Source organism: Micromys minutus (assembly GCF_963924665.1).
Source record: "Micromys minutus genome assembly, chromosome: 4".
Classification (NCBI taxonomy): Eukaryota; Metazoa; Chordata; class Mammalia; order Rodentia; family Muridae; genus Micromys; species Micromys minutus.
In genome coordinates this window covers 16,853,157-16,875,727 of record NC_137973.1, presented here as the reverse complement: position 1 = coordinate 16,875,727, position 22,571 = coordinate 16,853,157, and the positions used below count along the sequence as shown (strand labels likewise).

The 22,571-nt window shown below is 38.6% G+C and overlaps 1 protein-coding gene across 1 annotated transcript; it reads left to right on the top strand.

The window, feature by feature from the left end:
* The first annotated feature begins 377 nt into the window (after positions 1-377).
* Positions 378-22,314, top strand: ETFDH (electron transfer flavoprotein dehydrogenase). Its single transcript, XM_080915121.1, has 13 exons — positions 378-610; positions 3,673-3,810; positions 4,371-4,600; positions 6,595-6,676; positions 7,057-7,175; positions 10,214-10,291; positions 12,422-12,568; positions 13,627-13,767; positions 15,301-15,444; positions 17,336-17,504; positions 20,341-20,523; positions 21,160-21,381; positions 21,934-22,314. The coding sequence occupies exons 1-13, from the start codon at positions 574-576 to the stop codon at positions 22,095-22,097; spliced, it is 1,854 nt and encodes a 617-aa protein (XP_080771247.1). The 5' UTR covers positions 378-573; the 3' UTR covers positions 22,098-22,314.
* Positions 22,315-22,571: the final 257 nt, after the last annotated feature.

Below are 22,571 nucleotides of genomic sequence, written 5' to 3'. Positions count from 1 at the left end.
CAACTGCCTTTCGACCGCTCGCGCCCAAAGCCCATAGGCTCCGCCTCCTCCCACACGGAGTCCCGCCCCATCTTCTCGTTCGCCTCTGCCCTGGACCACAAGTACTTTTCGTTTTTTTTCCAGGCAGCCAATCAGATATCAAGCCGGGCGTTCGCACGCCTCAGGTCGGAATCCGGAGACACTTGAGCTGAACACTACAACTCCCAGAATGCCAAGCGAATTATCCTGGCTATGCTTCTAGTGCGCATGCGTACACGCGAGCGCTTGTGGGCCTCTTCCGCACACTAGGTTCCTGGACGAGGATGACTGGGAGATGGAGTCTTCAGTCTTCGCTTGTACGTGACCCGGAAACCTTACTGGCCATCGTGTCCTCTGTGGCGCCGGCGCAAAGCAGAAGAGGGGCGGGTACGCCGCGAAGCAAAGGCGGTCGGTGGAGCCCAGAGACTGACAGACGCTGAGCAGTAGGGGCTTCTTAGCAGGTGATGGCGCCCCTCGTGGCCTAGAAGTCCAGCGCGGTCGGCAAGCCACAGACCCTCCTCTCTTCCTTTGTCAAGTCTCCGGGTCGCTTTGAACATGTTGTTGATGCGACTAACCAAGCCGTCCTGCCCTGGTGAGACTAAACTCCTGGTGGGGACAGATGGAGCAAGGTGGATAAGTTGGGACAAAACAGACTGGGGCCACACCTGCAAGCACCTCTCTCCTTGTCTGTTTTCTTAGGCCAAATTAGGGCAAAGGTCAATGCAGTCAGCCTGTCGGCGGACCCTGACTTACCGACCTTGGAGTTGCCCCAGTTGGCAGAATTAACATCTAGGCTAAAGGTCATGAGAAGAGGAAAATTGTCAACACTGCCCCCACAGTGGAGTTCTCCCAAATGCCTGTCCTGATTTTTACCCCAAGGCTCAGGTATTATCTGCAGCCTTATTAGGAATGGGAACGAAAGAAAAACTTGTGTGGGTTCTCCTTGGCTCTGACCTGACCTTCATCTTTGCAGCCATAATAGTCCAATCTTAACTGAAGTCTGGGCTGTCATATTGTGTTAACTCATGTATCAACAATTATGTCTGGAGTCGGAAATTTTTCTGCATTATCATCAGTTAACTCCAGGCATTTCTGTTATGGGTGACTCTTAAAGCAGTTACAGGGTAGTTTTAAGTTTTTACTTAGAAACAACCCCTAATTCAAACAAGTTTAGAGGATCTTGAATTCTGTTGTAACTAGCTTAATATAAATCTTTACTAAAGTAAATTTGGCTGTGGGACTTTTAAACTAGTATATGTTTTGTATTCAAACCAAATATCTATTACACACAGGATATTTTATGCTTTTAGAGCCATCAATGTATCAGATGCTGTCTTTTATTACAGCCTAATTTAGTCTTGGATCCAGTTTGTGACTTTTCGTTGAATGCTAATTTGTTACATTTTCATAACTCAGTGTTACCTCTAGTGGCGACAACTAAGTGTATTTAAGTATGTAATGTGTATGGCTGATCGGTGTTCAGTGGACTCTGACTTTGCTTCTCTACCATAACTCTGTTTCCGTGCCTAAATGTTCAGATGGCTCATGAGAGATACCGTGCTCATTTAAGCATAAATGTTATGCCTTTTTAAATTTCTCTGGTGGAAATCAGAGGCCATCATTCCAATTAGTAGATGTACAAATAATAGAAGTGAAATTTGTCACATTCCACTCATTAATTTTCAGAAGTAAATGATAACTTGTATTTGGTAAATTACAGTGTATAATAAATACTCTTTTTAAATGATAGTATGTTTACACTCAAACTGAATTTGCCTATAGTTGTTTATAGATAATCTTTTACCCCCATGATTTGGGGTAAATAAAGATTTAATCTTGGTCTTAATAAAGTACTCCAATATCATTGATTGATTGATCTTTCGAGACAGGGTTTCTATGTGTGGTCTATGCTGCCCTGGAACTGGCTCTGTAGACCAGGCTGGCCCCAGCCACACAGCGATCCACCCACTTGCCTCTGCCTGCTGAGATTAAAGGCATGCACCACCACTGTTCCGCAATAGTATGATGTTTAGTGTGCAAAACAAGCTAGAGAAGACTTGTTTCCCTACCAGTTTAAAACTATAAAAAGAAATGTGTAGTACTTACAAGATATTAGACTTATACTCCAAATGTTTTTTCTCACTTCATTCAACCTAACATTTATTGTCCTTTTCAGGTATCACTTGAGAAACTATTTTGTTGAAATATTTAAAAATATTAACCATGTAACTGGTGCTAAAAGACAAAATTAGTTTACATAAGGTTAATCTTTGTTAAAAAAAAGATTTCTTCTTTTTATGTAATTAAAAGAAAAAAATTTACCATGGCCTTCCATGACTTCAGAGATAATTTCAGATCAGTTACTCTTCAGAATTTGACAGGTATTAGAAGAAACTCTCTGAATTTCTATTTACCTGCAGTAAATAGAATATCTGTAGCTCTTGTATTTCAGTCTTTGATCAACCTATCTTGGTGTTCTTTATTTAACTTTTTAGTTTGAACTTGCTTTAGGCTTTCAGATGAATTGCAGAGTAAATACAGAGTTCCCATGTGTCTTTCGCAACCTTAACATCGTACATAATCATGGTGAATATTAGGACTAAGGAACTAACACTGATGAAATGTTTTATACTACAAAATCATTCAGGTTGCCATTTTCTGGTCCAAGATCTAGTCCGTGTACCTTTTAGTTAGCATACCTCCATCTGTTTTATTGAGACCGTTCCTCTGCTTCTTGTCATTTGTGATCTTGATGCAAGCATTTTGAGTGCCTCTCAATCTAAATTTACCTAGTGGTTTCTCATGGTTCTCTGATTAGACTGAGGTGTAAGGATTTTGAGGGTATGTACCACACAAGTAAAGAATCTTTCTCATTGCATCATATCAGTGGCATGTGATATCAGTGTGTTGCTGGTCATATTTAAATGGCATTTGATTCAAATACGATTTGACTCACTTAATTCAAATTGTAACTACAATATTTTTACTATAAAGTGAGGCTTTTCTCCTTTAATATTCCACTTATTAGAAACAAGTAAGGTCCAGTCCACACTCAATAGGGGAAGAATAAAAGAATATAATAATATGTATATTTTATAAATTAGGAGTTTGTCTATAAAATCTGTGAGTAAGCTTGCTATCGTGGTGAGAACACATCTAATTTCAGCTTTTGGGAGGCAGAGGCAGGTGGATTTCTGTACTTCAAATCCAGTATCCTCTATTTAACAAGTTCCAAGCCAGCCTGGGCTATATGAGATCATGTCTCAATCAAAAAAAAAGAAAAATGGATTGAATGGAATTTATTTGACATAAAGAACAATGTATACATTCTTTCCAAATGCTTTTGGGAAAACAAAACAAACAAAAATAGAAAAAAAAAACATGTTTTTAATTTAATTATCTATCCTCTGAGTAATGAGTAACTATCCCCTGCACATATTCAAGTCATTTTTTGTTTCACATGATCTCTTACTTGTTTTATGATATGAAGGTTTGCTTCATGAGCAGAAGTCAGCTGTATCACTCATATAAGAAAAAGCATATTCCTTTTTGACCTGTGTCAGTTATTAGGAGTGTTTGTTCAGCTTAGAGACTTCTCAGTATACAACAAATGGAAACTGATTTTCAAAGATGCCTCTCTTCATTTTTATGTAGCCTATCAGTGGTTTCATGCCTTAAAAATTAAGAAGTGCCTACCTCTGTGTGTTCCAAGATGCTCTTCAACTTCTGCTGTGCCTCAAATTACCACTCACTACACTGTTCATCCCCGGGAAAAAGACAAAAGATGGGAAGGTAGGTGGAAATTTTCATAAAATTCTTGAGACCTTCCTAGATACTTTATATTATCTTGTTTAAATACTAAAAATGGTATCTTATTTTTCATGATAAAAAAAAGCATCCAATGTATATTACAGCTTTATCAACTGTGTTACACATTACTGCTCACATACGTAAAACTTTTTTGTCATTATTTGTTTCCTTTAGAACAAGACTTCATGTAGTGGCCTGACCTTGAACTCCTGGTTCTCCTGTTATTACCACCCAGTTGTGATTATAAGTGTGAACCACCATGCCTTCTAAATTTATAATAGTGAATTTCAAAGCCAAAAGTCTGTTCACAGGAACCAAAATAAAATGCATACTGAAATAGAACCTAAGAGAACCTGAATTATTATATATTTACTTTAATTATTAGGCATAACCCAGAGAGACTATCTATAAATTATACTCTAAAGCATAGTGAGCACACTAAAATACATCTTAAGTATCCTAAACCAGCATAGGACTTACGTGGTCATGTGGTCATGTTAATCCCTGGGTTGTTCTCTGTCTCTACCGTGTTTTCCTCCCAGGAGTGAATATGGAGAGATTTGCAGAAGAAGCAGATGTGGTAATAGTTGGTGCTGGCCCAGCAGGGCTCTCTGCAGCTATTCGGCTAAAGCAGCTGGCTGCTGAACAGGACAAGGACATCCGTGTGTGTCTGGTGGAGAAAGCTGCTCAGATAGGCGCTCATACGCTCTCGGGGGCCTGCCTTGATCCAGCTGCTTTTAAAGAGCTCTTCCCAGACTGGAAGGAGAAGGGGGTAAGTTGATTCTTACCCAAGGTCTAATCTATGCTGTCTCTATTTTCAAATTAATAAAATAAAGCCATTTTCACATAAATCTCAATTGTTTTATACACACACACACACACACACACACACACACACACACTTAAGTTATTTTTTTAACTTAAAAAGGACAAAAGAAAAGGAGCCTAAGGCTATAGCTAAGCGGTATAACATGGTGACATGTATGGCAAGACCTGAGTTCAGTTTCCAGCACCACACACAAATAGCTGGAGCGCCAAACGTAGTTGAATGCTCTTGTATTCTTACCATGGAGGAAGCAGAGGCAGGTTAATGAACTCAAGGCCAGCCTGGCCACACAGCAAGACCCAATCTAAAACAAGAAAGTCGTAACAGAGTTATAACTTGACATAGTAACACATTTGTAAGTTGTATGTATTTACTTACTATCTTTTGTATATGAAAGTTTTGCCTGCATGTATGGTTGTGTATCACTTGTGTACCTGGTGACTGTGACGTCAGAAGAGGAGTCACAGACGGTTGAGAGCCACCATGTGGGTTCCGGAAATTAAACCCAGGTCCTCTGGAAGAACAGCCAGTGCTCTTAACCTCTGAGCCACCTCTCCAGCCTGTAACTCCTGTTTTATGCAATGCTGCCTATGTGTCACATGTATATACTGAACATATGCCAGGATCTTTGAGAATTTTTTGAACAATTTACCTAATATAACACTTTCTGTTTTAAATGTGTGCCTAGTAAAGTATTATGTTGACTTTTCTGGTGTAATGCAATATCTAAAACCAAAGAGGAAAGTCTTAATTTTCTTTTTTTTTAAATTTATTTTAGACTTTTATTTTATACGTATGAGTATTTGCCTGCATATTAGTTGATGCCCACAGAGGTTAGAAGAGGGCATTGCATCTCCTTGGAGCTTGAATTACAGATAGTTGTGGGTGCTAGGAACTGAACTCAGGTCCTATATAAGAGCTAGCGCTTTTACCAGTGAGTCAACTCTCTGGCACCTGAAATCAATTGTCTAAAGAAATAATTAATGTGGTTTCTTCTAATCTAGCAGAAAAGGCTACAGGTATGACATACAGAAAATTAATGTTAGGTTTCATTGCTTTCAAAATTTCTTTTGTAGAATGAGTTATATTTGTCCTACATCTAAAGTTAGAATATTCGTGAATACCCTTAATAAAGGTTGAATAAGTATGTAGATGTTATTTGCACTCATTTTTTATGGAATAAACTATCATCTAAACTTCCTTTGTGCACTTTTTCCCAAAAATAGCATGTTTAAAAAAAAAGAAAAAGGGCCGTATTCTGTCTTCAGTGTATGAGGAACCACTGTGGTTAGACTGGTACAATGTCAGCTCTAACGTCAAAGCCCTCTGTTGCCTTGAGAACCCCAACACACCTGTCAGTTCTACATACATGTTGATTGTCTTTAACCCCAAAAGGACAACTTTTCTCATTTTTTCCCTCCAACAAGGCAGGGAATTTTAACGTGGGGCAGGCACCTAGGCCCACAGAGACAGGGAAATATGATGTACACGGTTCACACGTTTCAAGAGGCCTCTCAAAAAGAGGTTGCTAGTACAAAACTACCAAGAGCTATGGGTTAGCTTTTAAGGTTTTCATCTTAGGACTGGAGAGATGGCTCCGTGGCTAAGAGCACTGATTACTTTTCCAGAGGACCAAAGTTCCCAGCACCCATATGGCAGCTCACAAATAACTCTTAACTGCAAAGCTACCTCAGGCCCCTGTCAGCCCCAGGCACATAAACAGTCCACAGCTGCACATGCGAGCAAAACACCCTCACACATTTTTAGGAGGAAAAGATTTCTGTTTTCAACACACATTAAAGAAATATTCTTTACAAGGTTTTCAAAGGAATGGATGAAAGAAAAGTGAAAAAGAGAGGAGTTCCTTTTTTCTCTTTCAGAGGTATTCACCCTACACACACAACTAAAATCATCTCCTTCCTGTTCTCCTTTGTTCCTAGGCTCCACTTAACACTCCTGTGACAGAAGACAGGTTTGCGATTTTAACAGAGAAACACAGAATTCCTGTGCCGATTCTCCCAGGTAGAGTATGGTGTAGCATAAAAGCATGACCCCGCAGCTGGGAGGAGCTGCATTTCAGGGTGGAAACCCTCCTTTGCAGATGAGAAAACAGAAGCCCAGAGAGAGCCAGCTTGTGAGAAAACCAGACTAGGATGCAGTTCTTTTGTCTTTGTGTCTAAAAGAGCCTTTGAAAGCCAGCCAGGAATTTTTTATTTCAGGCTTTAATATTGATTTTAATAAACTAGAACTTTAACCAAACTTAAAAAAAATGCATTATAGCAAAAAGATGTTATATTTATGCAGCAGTGCACACTGGTTAGAATTTTTTAATTAGGTATATTAGATTATCAAAGTGCCTTAGCAATAAAATGTTAGGTTTTAAACGACTTGAACAATTGCAGGTCTTCCGATGAACAACCATGGCAATTACATTGTACGCCTAGGACATCTAGTAAGCTGGATGGGAGAGCAGGCAGAGGCTCTTGGAGTCGAAGTGTATCCTGGATATGCTGCTGCTGAGGTCTGTATAGTTTTATTTTGGTGTTTTAACATTTATAGGAAACAATCTCTTTTTTTCTTACAAAAGTAAACCAATAATTTCACAGAGGTAAATTGTTTAGAAAAATCTTAGGATTTTAGAATTGTAGGACTCGGGAAAATACTAAAACTGCTAATCCAAAGAGGAATCGAATTTCTTCTGTTGCCCCCACCATGTGATTGAATGTCATGGGGATATGAACTTCCTCTGGATTCCTGGTCATCATCTCATTTATTCAGTGGGAATCACCCGCTGTGTGCTTTGCAGAGCAGGTCTATGCCACCTTCCAAGGACACTCACTCTTCTTGTCCTTTCCACTCTTCTCCCCCTTACTCACCAGGTCTTAGTTTCCCTGTGTAACCTGATCGCCCTCAATACTATTGTGCTCCACTAAACACATTCCTTTCCCTTTTTAAAAGTAGTACCATGATAAATAAACTAGTTCAAGCCTTGTGTAGACTATTCTTCATTCTAAAAACTTCTGATGGTTCCCATAGAGGAATAGTTTTTGGCAACCAGTTCAAACTGTTGTCCCCAAGAAATTAAATTTGAAAATTCAAAAGAACCTTCATAACTTGTAAAAAAAAGAAAATGTTTGAATCAATTTAATATTCAATGAGCAATAAATCAAAACTGCCACTATTTTCACACATTAAGAAAGAAATATCCTTTTAAATAGCCAGGCCCCTGGGCATGATCCCAGTACTCATGAGGCAGAGACAAGCAGATCACTATGAATTTGAGGCCAGCCTGGTCTACATTAGGCTACCCAGGCCTATATAATGAGACCCTGTCTCTGTAACAAAGGAAAGGGCTGGAAGGATGAAGCCGTTAAAAGCACTGGCTGTTTCTCCAGAGGATCCAGGTGTAGTTCCTGCACCTACATGCCAGCACACACAACTGTCTTTTAGTCCACAATCTGCCATCCTCTTCTGTGTGGCGGTAAATATTAAAAATTGTACCGTGCCACACTACCTACGCAGCAGTGATCTCACTGCCATGGCTAGTCATGGTGGGCTGCTGCCATGCCCCATGTAACAGCCTTGCATCTCGTGGTTAACTTTCACAAACCCCTGTAACCCAGTAAAATCAAAACTCTAGAAGCTTGTAATTTATCAATCAGATTTATATCAGTAAATTCTAACCCTGCATAACGTCCACACAATCAACTCAATTGATACTGATGTAAACTGCCCACCTAGATAAATTGTCTCGTAATAATCCATCCCTTATGAGATATTCATATCTACTTGTGGCTATTTAAAGCCACACAGGGATGGTTCATTCTTTTCTTCCTCCACCTTGGTTTTCCTCCTCCTTCTCTCCTATCTCTCTGTCCCCACCTCTAAAATTCTGTCCCTGCCTCTCTTTTTCACTGCCCAATCACAGGCCTTGCCTATCTTGTGCCTGCCCTCACCTACATACAGACATCAACCACACTCTGGCCTCTAAAGGCACAGTGTGAACATTCAGGCAAAACATAAAATATAAACATAAAATAAAACATAAACATAAAATTTTTTTGAAGAAATTTAACTGGAAGAAGTAATGAAAGAAGAATGAAGGATAAGAAATTCTTGAGGCTGGAGAGATTGCTCAGTGGTTAGAGCACTGACTGTTCTTCCAGAGGTCCTGAGTTCAATTCCCAGCAACCGCATAGTGGCTCATAACCATCTGTGATGGGATCTGATGCCCTCTTCTGGTGTGTCTGAAGACAGAAATAGTGTACTCACATACATGAAATAAATTTTTTTTTAAAAAGAAGAAATTCTTTTATCTTTGTGTCAGAGAAATTTAATTATTTTATAAATTAAAGCCAAGTAAAAAACATTTGTAGTTGCTAAAATTTGTTTCCCCAGTCCATACATATATGTATTTGGGTTTTTAGACCTCAGTGTGGAATTTTCCGTTGCTTCTTTGTTAAACACTCTTAGCCTGGCTCTATGTCAGAGTCACAGATGGGCAACTTATTAATACCTGGTATCTTCTTTTGTGTATGCATACTAATTGTCTCTAATACAGTTTCTCTTTTATCCCATTCTTTTCTGATTGCTTTTAGCTGTAGTGGTAGTTATACCAGTTTGGCTCCTGTCTGGTCATACTCCACCCACCCACCCAGGAGCACTTTGAGTTTACAAATGAATGGGTTTATACACACACACACACACACACACACACACACACACACACACACATCCACCAGTTAGTTTTTGACATGCTGTAACTAGCAAAGGCTGGGCACTCCTTACCTTCCCCTGCTAACAAATGCTCCTCCCCTCCAGTACTCCTGAGACTCCTAAACCTTCCCTGTTACCCCAGGCTTAGCAGGGAAGGCCACCTACCCTAATTCTTACATAACTGGCTGATTTCTTTCTTGCAGCTCTTCTGTCCCATCTTTATGTCCCTCTCCTGCAACCGTCCCCTTCCCCCTCCCCCTGGTGATTCTCTCCTTCTTCTCTTTCCATCCCTAGCCCACACAAATCCAAAGGTCCCACCGTAATCTACCTGCCCAGCCATTGGCTATTGTCTCTTTATTGATTGATTAAAAACCAAATTGGGGAAAATACCTTCAACATTTGGACATGCAGATTCTTAGTTTTGGAAGCCGGATTAATTCGAAGCATTAGAACCAATCCCCAACAGTTAGCAGGTTTTATTGTTTGGTTTAGTGCTCCAAGCCAGACCTCAGTTCCCTTTGTTCCCGTTCTCCATTGCTACTATCCTCAGGTCAGTGTCTGCCTGCTGGCTTTCTACAGTCCCGTGTGATTCCAGGGTGCATTTTGTACTTGGCTATCCAGAGAACATTTTTCTCTAGAGGAAATAAATAAGGGTGTCAGAATAGTACAGTTTCTCATCTTTATGATTATGCTTCATGATTATTTCCTTCCTCCATCCCCTTCTTGCTTCAAAAATAAACTGTAATCACCATCATTTCAAACATGTCAAAGTTACTGTGAATCTGAGGTAATAATAAATTTGTTTTAGGTTTTTTGTTTTGTTTTGTTTTGTTTTGTTTCTAGGTCCTTTATCATGAAGATGGTAGTGTAAAAGGAATCGCCACTAATGATGTAGGAATACAGAAGGATGGTGCACCAAAGGTATGCCTATTGATAACAGTTATGTGCTGAACAAGAGGTGGCAGGGCATGGTGCACATCTGCAGTCCCAGTACATGAGAGGCTGAGGTTCAAGGCCAGCCTAAGCTACCTACACACAAGATCCCTTCTCAGCAAAAAGAACCAACTCAAGCTAACTGCACAATATGTGGGTTTTAGAATATAATTAAGAATAGTGTTTCTTACAGTTGTTTTTTAAAAAGCAGGCAAATTTGAGCTCAACATAGTAGAACATGTTTAAGAATCATTTTTAAAAGCTAAAATGTGAGTCAAATACATATGAAACAAACATGAAAGCTTGTATTTTATTCACTTAATGAGAGACTTAGTAAGTCGTTGCAACTAGCACAGTCATCTGCATCCACTCTGCTAACAGCAGCAGTCGGGAAGTTTAACACTGGTCACCTTCCTCTCCTTCACAGCGTCAGTCTGACAGAGTGAGCACAGAGGCAATGTAGAGCCCATACTACAAAACTGGAGAAGTTGCTCAGACTCATAGACTCACTACTTAGATCAGTAATTAAACTACACATTTAACAGGCATAGCTAGAACCAAGCATGGTAGCACATACCTGTTATCCTGCTATTTGGGAGGTTGAGGCAGAGGGATGGCTGTGAGACCAGCCTGGGATACAGATGAGACTGTTTAAAAGGAAAAGAAAACCAAGATAGATTAAAATAGAAGGTTTTGTGTAAGCCTAAATAGACTGGAGCTTCAAAAGAAAAGAATTACAGAGCTCTCAACTGTCAGGTTCTTTTCCTACCATAAGAATAAACACAAATTCATGTCACAGTCTATTGTCCATCTGTGTTTATTACCTAATCTCCCAACTACACTCTCAAGAAAAAGGCAGGTTACCAATCAAAGTGAAAGGTGGGCTAGTTCTCTGAGTGTGCTTAGTACTGAGGTAGTTCTAACTATTGAGACTGAAGAATTCACTCACTGGTTCTGGGTTCACTGCCAGCTTGGCCTTCATGGCAAGACAGAAACAAAAACTTAAGGTAGAGCCTGGAGAGATGGCTCAGTGGTTAAGAGCACTGACTGCTCTTCCAGAGGTCCTGAGTTCAATTCCCAGCAACCACATGGTGGCTCACAACCATCTGTGATGGGATCTGATGCCCTCTTCTGGTGCGTCTGAAGACAGCTACAGCGTACTCATATATAAATCTTAAAAAAAAAAAAAAGTTAAGGTAATCTATTGGACCATTAAAAATGAGTGCTTCATTTCTGGTACAATGCGTATAATATGCATACACTTATCACTTATGATGTGTAAACAGTTATGAAGCATTACTTTGGTATAAACCTATTAATTATATAAATAAATATATCTGTATACACGTATACATAATCAGAAAAACATCAAGAAAATACATTGTATAATGGATTTCCTTAATTATTGTTTTTAACTGTCATGTGCCAGATATAAATGCAGTTAGAAAAAAGTCTAATTATAGTCCATCTTTGTTATATTTTGAAATGTAGTCTCTTATGGCCTAAGCTGATCTCAAATTCACAATTCTCCTGACTTGGTCTCTCAAGTTCTGGGATTACAGACGTATGCACCATGCTTAGTATTTATATACATGCATACATACTTGATTGCTCTTTTAGTGAGAGGGAAAATTTATTTTACAATACTATATGTTGAACAATAGGGCACAGGTTAAAGTAAACAAAGCAAGTAGATGCAGAGTGTGTTGAGTGCAGTCTAATGCTTAAAACAGTGTAACTAGGCTGGTGGGATGCACTGGCTGTTTGCTCTTCCAGACGTCCTGAGTTAAATCCACAGCACAACATAGTGATGTGACGCCCTCTTCCGGCATGCAGGCATACATGCAGACTGCACTCCCATTTAAAAAAGGATGCAATTAGATTCTATATGTTATTTAATTCATGTCTTCTTTTTATGACTCATAAGAAACCTACTGCCTTTGTTTCTGCTGGTCAAAGCGAACTCAGGAATGTATGGAGATGGGAGAGTCAGATTCTACTTATACTAGATAATCCTGATAGTTCTCCTTCCAGCACATAGGTCTGCCATGTCTTGTGTGCCTAAATTGTTGCTTAGCTTATTTTATCAAATTTTTTTAACAAGATTTTGCTTTTCAGACAACATTTGAGAGAGGACTGGAACTACATGCCAAAGTCACAGTCTTTGCAGAAGGTTGCCATGGACACCTAGCCAAGCAGCTTTATAAGAAGTTTGATTTGAGGGCCAGCTGTGAAGCCCAGACTTACGGAATTGGTTTAAAGGAGGTATCCTGGTTTGTTTCTACAATTGTAATCTTAAATGATGGGATTTAATTTGTATTATCACATAGTTTGTAATACTGATTTAATTTTACACTTTCATTTTTTCATTAATTTAACTATTTATTATAACTAAAACTAAACAGGTCAAATTATTGCCTAAATTATATCTACAGCAACTCATAAACCTGAAAATATTTGAACCTTAATATGTTTAATAACATGCCCTTTTATGGCTGTCTCATGTGCTGTTTGGAGAATAGCCATATCCTACAAAGAATTATTTATTCAAGATTATGTGAAAATATTTCAGGAAATACTCAGACATTGTATATTATTCTATAATTTAGTAAAGTTAAATGTATATTTTCTTAATTTATTCTATACTCTATTAGACCTTTAAACTTATTTTTGTTTGCTTGTTTGTTTGTTTGCTTTGTAGTGCTAGGTATTAAACTCAGGACCTTGAACATGTTAGGCAAGCATTCAACTATAGTACATCCCACACTGGTTTAAGAATTTTCTAAATCTTCCTGCCTGCCTCCCAAAGGCTTGCACCATCATGACCAGAAGATAGATAGATAGATAGATAGATAGATAGATAGATAGTTATTAAAGGGCTGGGGATGTCATAGAATGCTTGCCTAAAATGTATGAGGGCCTGATTTCAATATACAGCATTGGAAAAATAAGTAAATAAATATTTGTGAATAAAAGCTTGCAGTGAACAATGATCTTATTGTAAGATGGCTGAAGTAAGGAAGATAAAGTGAGAGATCTGAAACACACCCACAACAGTCAGCATGCTTAAGTAGCCAGCACTCCAGAAATACTGCAATAATCTTTTCTATACTCCCACAAAAGAAATTCTTAATTTGAAGTGCTAATGAGTTCATAACTTTTATGACCCATTTCTTTATGTTGGCTTAACATGCAGTCATTTAATTATATTTTTGATGTACAAACTAAGTTTTGTGCTGTTTTCATGTAATTAATATTACATGAACATAAAGTAATATAATTAATACTGTAAGACTTCATGGACTTTGTGTTTTTGGTTTTAGTTATGGATTATTGATGAAAAGAAGTGGAAACCTGGGAGAGTAGATCACACTGTTGGCTGGCCTTTGGACAGACATACTTATGGAGGCTCTTTCCTTTATCATTTAAATGAAGGTGAACCTCTAGTAGCTATTGGTTTTGTGGTAAGTTATCTCCCTTTGCAAAAGATTTTAGTAGAGGTATAGAGTGATCAGTGTGAAAAATAGAGTTTTATATCTAGAGAATACTTTTCCAATAGAAAGGTGGCTTTTGAACTTCTCAGCATGTAAAATCTCTATGGCTTCTGTAGATATTCACAAACTTACTTAGCTGTAATACTAGTAGCTACTGTACTCCAGGCACTGTTCTAGAAGCTTTGTGGATATTGGTTAGTCAATTTTGTAGCTATCCTGTAATATGAAGCATGCCCTTATTATGAGCAAATTTAATGTCTATCCTAATGCCACAGTAACTCCTTGTCTTAGTTACTGTTCTCTTGCTGTGAGAAGACACCATATCCAGAGCAACTGTTATAAAAGAAAGCATTTAAAAAGAAGCTTCCTTACAGTTTCAGAAGTTTAGTCCATGATCATCAATGGTGTTAGAGCAGTAGCTGAGAGCTTTATACCCTAATCTGAAGCAGAGAGAGAGAAACTGAGCCTAGTCTAGTCTTTTTACATCACCAAGCCCATCTCCAGTTGCAGCCTTCCTCCAACAGGCCACACCTCCTAATCCTTCCCAAGCAGTTCAACTAACTGGGAACAAAGCATTCAAATATATGAATTTAAAGGGGCCATTTTCATGCAAACTCCTACAATGATGGAGGTGGGATTCATGCCTGATAGTGACTTTAGAGCCCACTTCCACTATGGCACTCTGCTACTAAAATTAAATTGTCCCACAGTCTGAACCTGATATAAAAACAAACAAACAAAGAACAACAACAAAACAAACCATAATTTCCTCTTCTATCTTAAACATTCTGAACAATGTAAACTATCAAATTTCTACATCTTATAGCTGACAGCAATGTCAAGGTTTCATATCATAATTCTTTATACTGCACATCACTAGATTTATGCACAGTACATAATTTAACACCATTAGTCAGGTTTTAGTGTGTCACCCTGTGGCACTTACCCTAGTGACTCAGTCTTATGAAACAAAAAAGGTGTAGCTATTCATTTCAGCACTGATACTGCTATAAAAGCTGTACTTCCTCCCACTGTTTTTCTGAATACAATTTACATCACTTCAAGTCTGCACTAGTAGTACTGTAATATAGATTTTACTCTTGTTTTTCGTTTTTGTTTTAAGACAGGGGTTCTGTGTGTAGCTGTGGCTATCCTGGAACTCTCTGTAGACCAGACTTGCCTCCAAATGAGATCCACCTGCTTCTGCCTCCCAAGTCCTAGGACTAAAGGTGTGCACCACCACTGCCTGGCCTGGATTACTATCTTACTTGTAGAGTTGGTATTGATAAATAAGTAATGTAATCACAACTCCATTTGTGGATACTTATTTACAAATGACATTGAGAATCATTTGTTTTTCTTAATTTGGACTTTGATTTCCAAAGCACAATGGTTTCCTGATATTTTCTTAATTTTTAAAGTTTTCGTAGTTATAAATGCATAATTATCCTTTTGCTTACTTTCTTACCCTCAGTTTAAAGGTTATCTTTGTTTTGGTGTAAGGTTGGCCTAGACTATCAGAATCCATACCTGAGTCCATTCAGAGAGTTCCAGAGGTGGAAGCATCACCCCAGCATCCAACCAACCCTGGAAGGTGGGAAGAGGATCGCCTATGGAGCCCGAGCACTCAATGAAGGTGGCTTGCAGGTAGCTCCCAGCACTTAGTCTCAGTTTTTATGTAGTAACTTAAATCACTAAAAACATAATTTTTATTTCATAGGACAAAAATCTAAAGAGTTTAACAAAATACAGTTATGCATAAACACAGTAATTACAGTATACCATGAATTTAGTTTCAGGAGTATATTGAAGATGGTTCAGTGGTTAAGAGCACTTGTTCTGCAGAGAACTCAGGTTCAGTTCCCAGCATCTGTAACACAGCTCACAACGCCCACAACTCCAGTTCCAAGGCATCTGATACTTGCTTCCGACCTTCTCCGTCACCAGGCGCACACATGGTACACAGGCATACAGCAAAACACTCATACACATAGAAGGGAAAAAAGAATGTATTGGTTGGGTATGGTGGTGCATGCCTTTAACCTCAGCACTTGGTTGGCTGAGGCAGGTGGATTTCTTGAGCTTGAAGCCAGACAAGAATGGTGAGACCCTGTCTCTATAATACATATGTGTATTTCTAGAGAAATATTCATGGGCCTCTTTACCTTTTTACAGAAAAATAATGTGATTCATACTATTTCCTTTATTATTTTACTTACACCAGGAAACTGAAAAGAAAATTTATCTTTCAAAAATGATTTATCCCAACTAACTCTTTCAGGTAGCCTGTTAAGACTCTACCACTATTAGATTCTGTTAGTATACACTCAAGGTAAGTATTCTGGAGTGATTATTTTGTTGAGTACATGTTAAATGATGAAATAAGAACTAAATAACCAAATAAAAGCTGTTAGTACTCTTATGAAAGATATCAGTGAAACAGGTAAGATACTCTGAAAAAGCAGCTCTAAACGTTAGACCAAATGACCTGGAAGAGGACAGCTTCTCTGCTTTCAGGATATTTAAGACATGATCACTTCTGCGTCTTATAGTCTAGATTCTTGAACTATTTTAGAAATTGGTATTTGGGTTTTTTTTTTTTTAAATCTTTTTTTTAACATGGAGGTTACTTAACTTTAAAATAAAGCTTTGAAGACACTGTTACTATAACAATAATTCATAGTTAAGGGAGGGGCATCTGAGATGTGTCCATCCCAGCCTACTGCTGTCCCCATCAGTATTATAAACAAGGCCATTCAGATATGTGTGCAAGTACACATGCAGACAGGCATGAGGTCAGAGGACAACTAGTGGGAGTCAGTTCTCTCCTTCCATGTGTGGATTCTGAGGATTGAACTCAAGTCATTGAATTCAACAGCAAGCTTTACCCACTGAACTACCTCAGCGACCCTGGCACAATCTATTTCTGATTCCTTCTGCACTCAGGTTTTGCTTCTTTCACTAGAATTCTACCATTGGTAGGAGATGTGGCCACACATCCTTCCCAGGGCCACTTTTGCAGCTGATGGCAAGTTTTGTGTCTCAACTAACACCAAACTGTACCACTCCACCACCCTCTCAACAAATGCCTGTCTATGGCAGAATTACTTCCTTTTTAAACTATAGTTCAGCTTGCTTAGAGTAGTACGGAGACATTGTAATGCCATTAGAGAATATCCTTTACCTCTACATGTCAGACCAAAATAACGATTTGGAATCATTTTCCAAAATACATGTAATGGAAGTTACAATTTTCACCTAGACTTAGAAAATGTTTGAACTGTGACAGATACACATAAATAAAAGCATATTAAATATATTGTTTTGACAATTCTGTCCCATAGAAGACAGGCATGGGATAGGAAGAGGGAAACAAAGGTAGAAAAGTGGCCCCAGTCCTAACTGTCCATCCCCGGCTGTTCCCTTTCCTTGCCGCACTCTTCACCTGCTTACTCCATGCCTACAGCTTCAGGTCTGGAGTGTGTTCGTTCTGCTTCATTTGAGCTGACAAATGTATTATTCTGAACCTTCTTTCCAGTCCATACCAAAACTCACTTTTCCTGGCGGCTTACTAATTGGTTGTAGTCCCGGCTTCATGAATGTTCCCAAGATCAAAGGTACCCACACAGCAATGAAAAGTGGAAGCTTGGCAGCAGAAGCAATTTTTAAGCAACTAACTAATGAAAATCTCCAGTCAAAGACAACAGGTGAGACACTCCTATATGAAAGAAATGCTAAGACAGGCAGAATTCTTCTAAAGATCTATTTATTTTTTGCATATGAGTACACGGTAGCTGTCTTCAGACACTCCAGAAGGGGAGCATTGGATCCCATTACAGATGGTTGTGAGCCACCATGTGGTTGCTGGGAATTGAACTCAGGACCTTTGGAAGAGCAGCCGGTGCTCTTAACCACTGAGCCATCTCTCCAGCCCCTACAGTCAGAAATTAACTGTCATTTTCACAACCAAAGTAGAGTACCAGTGGTACATATGCACCGCATATATGGAATGATTCAAAAAGGTATCCCACAAATTCCCCACATTTCCATAAATTAGAAACAACACTGAAAATGGCAAAATCAGTCTCCTATTCTTAGTAAACATTGTAAGTATAATCACATGACTGCTGTGGCAGAAAACAATACAGCCACCATAGTAAAGAAAGAAGCTGTGTAACTGGGCCTGGTGGCACACATTCTTAAAGGAGAAAGAGAAGATTTCTGAGTTCCATGCCAATCCAGACCATGCAATGAGACCCTGTCTCTAAGTCAATTAATTACAAAATGACCCCTAGCAAGTTTCTTATTCTGAAACCAAGTTTTCTCTGATTTCATTTTCTTTATTATAGTATGTTATTTATTATTTATACTATTATAATTATGTAATTTATGAATTAGTATACTATTATATATTCACTTTTGAATTATTTGCCTATATATTATAAAATGGTATATATAATGTTATATACTATATACTGCTATGTTTAAATATTAGCTATGTTTTACTATTACAATGTTTACTGTTTTATTATTTGCTACTATCTATTTTTACTATTATTACGGTACATGTAACATGTAGGAGTTAGGCATGTATAAGCCATGTATGACACATTTAAAGGTCAGAAAGCTTTGAAAAAATTTAATTAATCATTGTTTACTTGAGTATGTAGGTCTATACACATGAATGCAAGTTCCTGTACCCCCTTTCCCGGAGCTGGGAATTAGAGGCAGTTGTGAGCCCCCTAATGTGGCTGGGAATCAAGCTCAGGTCTTTTGGACAAGTATTACATGTTTCTAACTACACGTCATCTCTCTAGTTCCATAGGAAATCAGTTCTCTCATACATTTATGCAGGTTTTAGGAATGTTCTGCTTACTTGGCAAGTGCTTTTACTGCTCTCAAAAGAAAGCTTACAAGAAACACTGTAATTACATAAAGTATTGCCAGTGGAACCTCAGCTCCATGGGTTGCCAGTTTGGGGTTTGTTTGGCTGGTTGCTTTGGGGAGGGCTTTTTGTTTTGTTTATTTTTCCTTGCCAGTACTGGAGATTGAACCTAGGATTCTACCACTAAGCTATATTTCCAGCTGTTGACTTCATTTCCAGTCCTGCATTGCAACCACTGGTCTCCAGTTCCTGAACATGTCATGGCATGGTCTTTGCCTTTGTCCAGACAGCTCTCTGGTAGCCTCTCCAAATCACACCAATTGGGATTTACATGGCCTCATACTTTGAACTATATCACATGCCATCATGTGACACACTATGTATTTGGCTTAATTTATCTACTGTTTCCTGGCACCTGGACAAAAACTCCACCAAAGGCTTTCTTCATTTTCAGTTCTAAACACTGACTATAAACCTAGTCCTTAGAATTACAGATAACCAATGTTTCTCTACTAAGAATTAGCAGGTCAGGGACTTGGGGTATGGCTCAATGGTTGAAAGATTGCATAGCATGAACAAGACTCTGGGTTTGATTGTTCCCAGGCACTGAAAAAAAAGTATTAAGTGCAGCTTGATTATGCCTTCAAGTATCTTAAGAATGAAGATCTAGCGCATGGGCTTAAGAGGTAAGAAAACCAATAAAAGCCAAGGAGATACTTTAGACAAGGCAGGATAGACAAGGTGAAATACAAAAGGTAGGTAGAATGCTCTGTTTTCATCAAGTACTGTTCCTATGGAACATAAACCCTATTGTAGCTGTACCATGTATACATAGTACCAGATAACCCTGGAGTTTAGTGTTATAAAACACAGAAAACCATTAACTAAAGAGTGTAACCACTTTGTGGTTTGTGTATGTCAGTTAAGGAGTAATTGTTCCCCTAAAGTCTAAATGCGCCATACTAGATGTCCTACTTGCCCAGTGTTCATGAAGCAGATTTAATCCCTAGCGTCTGCACCCTATCCCCCAAAAGATGGATTTCTTGGTTGTACTTTTAACAAACTAGGTGACTTTAAACAAGTTCTTTACAAATTCCTCAGCAGGAGGTTCAAAATCAAGGCACATGCTCTGTGAAGTGTCCATTTCCCCTTACCCATCTCGATTTATGTATTTTCTTCCATTCTCCGCCTGTCTTCACCTCACCATGTCTGTCTCTTGTAAAGTGAACATGTCTAATAGATTAGAGACCTACTCTATTCCACAAAAAGACCCCAATGTCTGTTATAGTCAGTTAGGTATACGGGCTGAGTCCATTGGGACCATGAAAGAGATTCTTGCAGGGACACAATTCCATTCACAATAAGTTTAGTGACAGCTTTGTTTCTTTTTAAAGCACATTTGTAAATAAGCCTGAATTTGTATTAAGTTTCCTTTTTCAAACCAATTTTTTATGCTTCCAGTATAAAATTTAAGGTATTTTTGCCTACTATGCACAAAGTCCTAGTGCCAGCCCTAGAGGTAAATCAAACTACACACCTACACACACCTACACCTACCTTTGTTGTTGAATGAAACAATTCTGCATGGTCCCGTGACCATGTTTTTAAAAACTAAGCCTCACCATCTACGTCTCACTTAATATTTATCTTTCATAAAGGACTCCATGTAACTGAGTATGAGGAAAACTTGAAGGAATCCTGGGTATGGAAAGAGCTACATGCTGTTAGAAATATAAGGCCATCCTGCCATGGAATCCTGGGAGTCTATGGAGGGATGATTTACACTGGAATATTTTACTGGATATTGAGAGGAATGGAGCCATGGACTCTAAAACATAAAGGTAATTCTGATATACTTAGTGCTAGTATTGATCTTAAATACCTGTATATGGAAAAATGTATGTGTGGGGTGCACTTATTAAGAGAGAGTATAACCTTGTTACAGGGGTGGGGTTTTGTTTCTTTGATAGTGTTAGGGACCTCAGGCTACATGGCTGCTCACCATCAAACACTTCCATTAAGCTCATCTCCACCTTCACATTCTAAACTTGTCAGAGACATGGTAAATATGACTGTTTGGGAATTGGGGGAGTTTATTTTGAGACAAGATAGGCATGGGAAGGTAAAGGCAAAACAGTTAAGTTCAAGGCCAGTCTGGACTACATAGCAAGACTAAGCTCAATGGTAAAGGACTATTAGTGTCTCTTGCTCTTGCCTTCCTGCCCCTGCTCTGTGCGCCCATCCCCACCCCACCCCCCGACATCCCGACATGCTCATGGCCAGCCTCGCTTCTCTTCCTCTCTCTTTCTGCCTCTACTATCCCCGATTCCCCTCCGCCATGCTCTGAATAAATTATTCTATACTTTAAAAAAAAATTAGCATGAGCTGCCCGACTCACCAATACCAAAAAAAAAAGGGGGGGGGGGTGAGTCCTGGAAAATTATGTTTATTAAACATCTTCCTCAAAATTGCTTAAGGCTCAGATTCTGAACAGCTCAAACCAGCCAAGGATTGTACACCCATTGAGTATCCAAAACCTGACGGACAGATCAGTTTTGACCTCTTATCCTCTGTGGCTTTGAGTGGTACTAATCATGAACATGACCAGCCGGCACATTTAACCTTAAAGGATGACAGCATACCTGTTAATAGAAATCTGTCAATATATGATGGGCCTGAGCAGCGATTCTGCCCTGCAGGTAACAATTTCATTATGTTCCTAAACATTTAACAATTTCCCAGTTCAAGATGCTCCATTTCCATTGCAAAGAGACCATTAAAACACATACACACATGTGCACATACACACTTCTGTGTTCAGCACCCTTAACAAAACTCATTTCTTGAATGTCCTAATTAACAATGATAAAAAAGTAGGGATTTTGGTTAGGTCTACTTTGGGTGCCCTATCTCCAAATTGCTTTCATGTCTACCCTCATACAAACAAACTATAGAAAACAAATACCTGTTCTTGGGTCTTTTTTAAATCTATTCTGAAATGATGGTTTATGTGTACATATACAGACATAACCACACTGAGTTCAATGACTGACATTAAATCCCTTAGGTGCTAAGAGGTTTCAGTTAAAATTAACGAGAACAAGACCTAAGTAATACGGCAGAATAAGCAGTACTAAGATATATGAAAAAGGTATGCTCAAGTGAGATTAGAAGAAGGAAAATAACACTAAGAATAGGATCCTACCTTGACTTTTGCCTTTTGTATAGCTCAATATGTGATTTTTTTACAGGGGTTTATGAATTTGTTCCTTTGGAACAAGGTGATGGATTTCGATTACAGATAAACGCTCAGAACTGTGTGCACTGTAAGACATGTGATATCAAAGACCCAAGTCAAAATATTAACTGGGTGGTCCCAGAAGGTGGAGGAGGACCTGCTTACAATGGCATGTAAAAGCCACAAGTGCCTTCATTTACTGGCACATTTGATAGCCAGTTTCTACAAAACTGTTAATGTATGCCAAACTAACTTCCTGTATGTTTAGAAAACTTCTGAACAAGTGTCCTTCAAGAATTATTGAAGTAAAGGCCTTTGTATCTAAAGTTGTCCCATAAAAATCATGAAATATTTGTCATAAATAAAGCTTTATAAATAAATGACGGAGTATCTACTTACCTCTCAAGTTCTTCTAGTGCCAACAGAAACTTTTACTACTAGGCTTCTACAATATATTTGTCTTGCAAAACTTAAAATCTACTAGTATAAAAACAAATGTGTATTCTACACCAAGTCAACACTTACAATTTTATTGAGACATAGCCACGCCCGCTGTTTGTACACATAATTGTGACAGGTTACATCTGTAGTTCTCAACCTTCCTAGTGCTGCAACCTTTTAGTAAAGTTCTTCATGTGGTGACCCCAAACA

Coding starts and splice junctions, on each gene's coding strand:
- ETFDH (XM_080915121.1), top strand. CDS start 574: ATGTTGTTGATGCGACTAACCAAGCCGTCCTGCCCTG. Junction 7,176..10,213: donor CTGGATATGCTGCTGCTGAG/GTCTGTATAGTT, acceptor TTTTGTTTCTAG/GTCCTTTATCATGAAGATGG. Junction 13,768..15,300: donor TAGTAGCTATTGGTTTTGTG/GTAAGTTATCTC, acceptor TTTTGGTGTAAG/GTTGGCCTAGACTATCAGAA.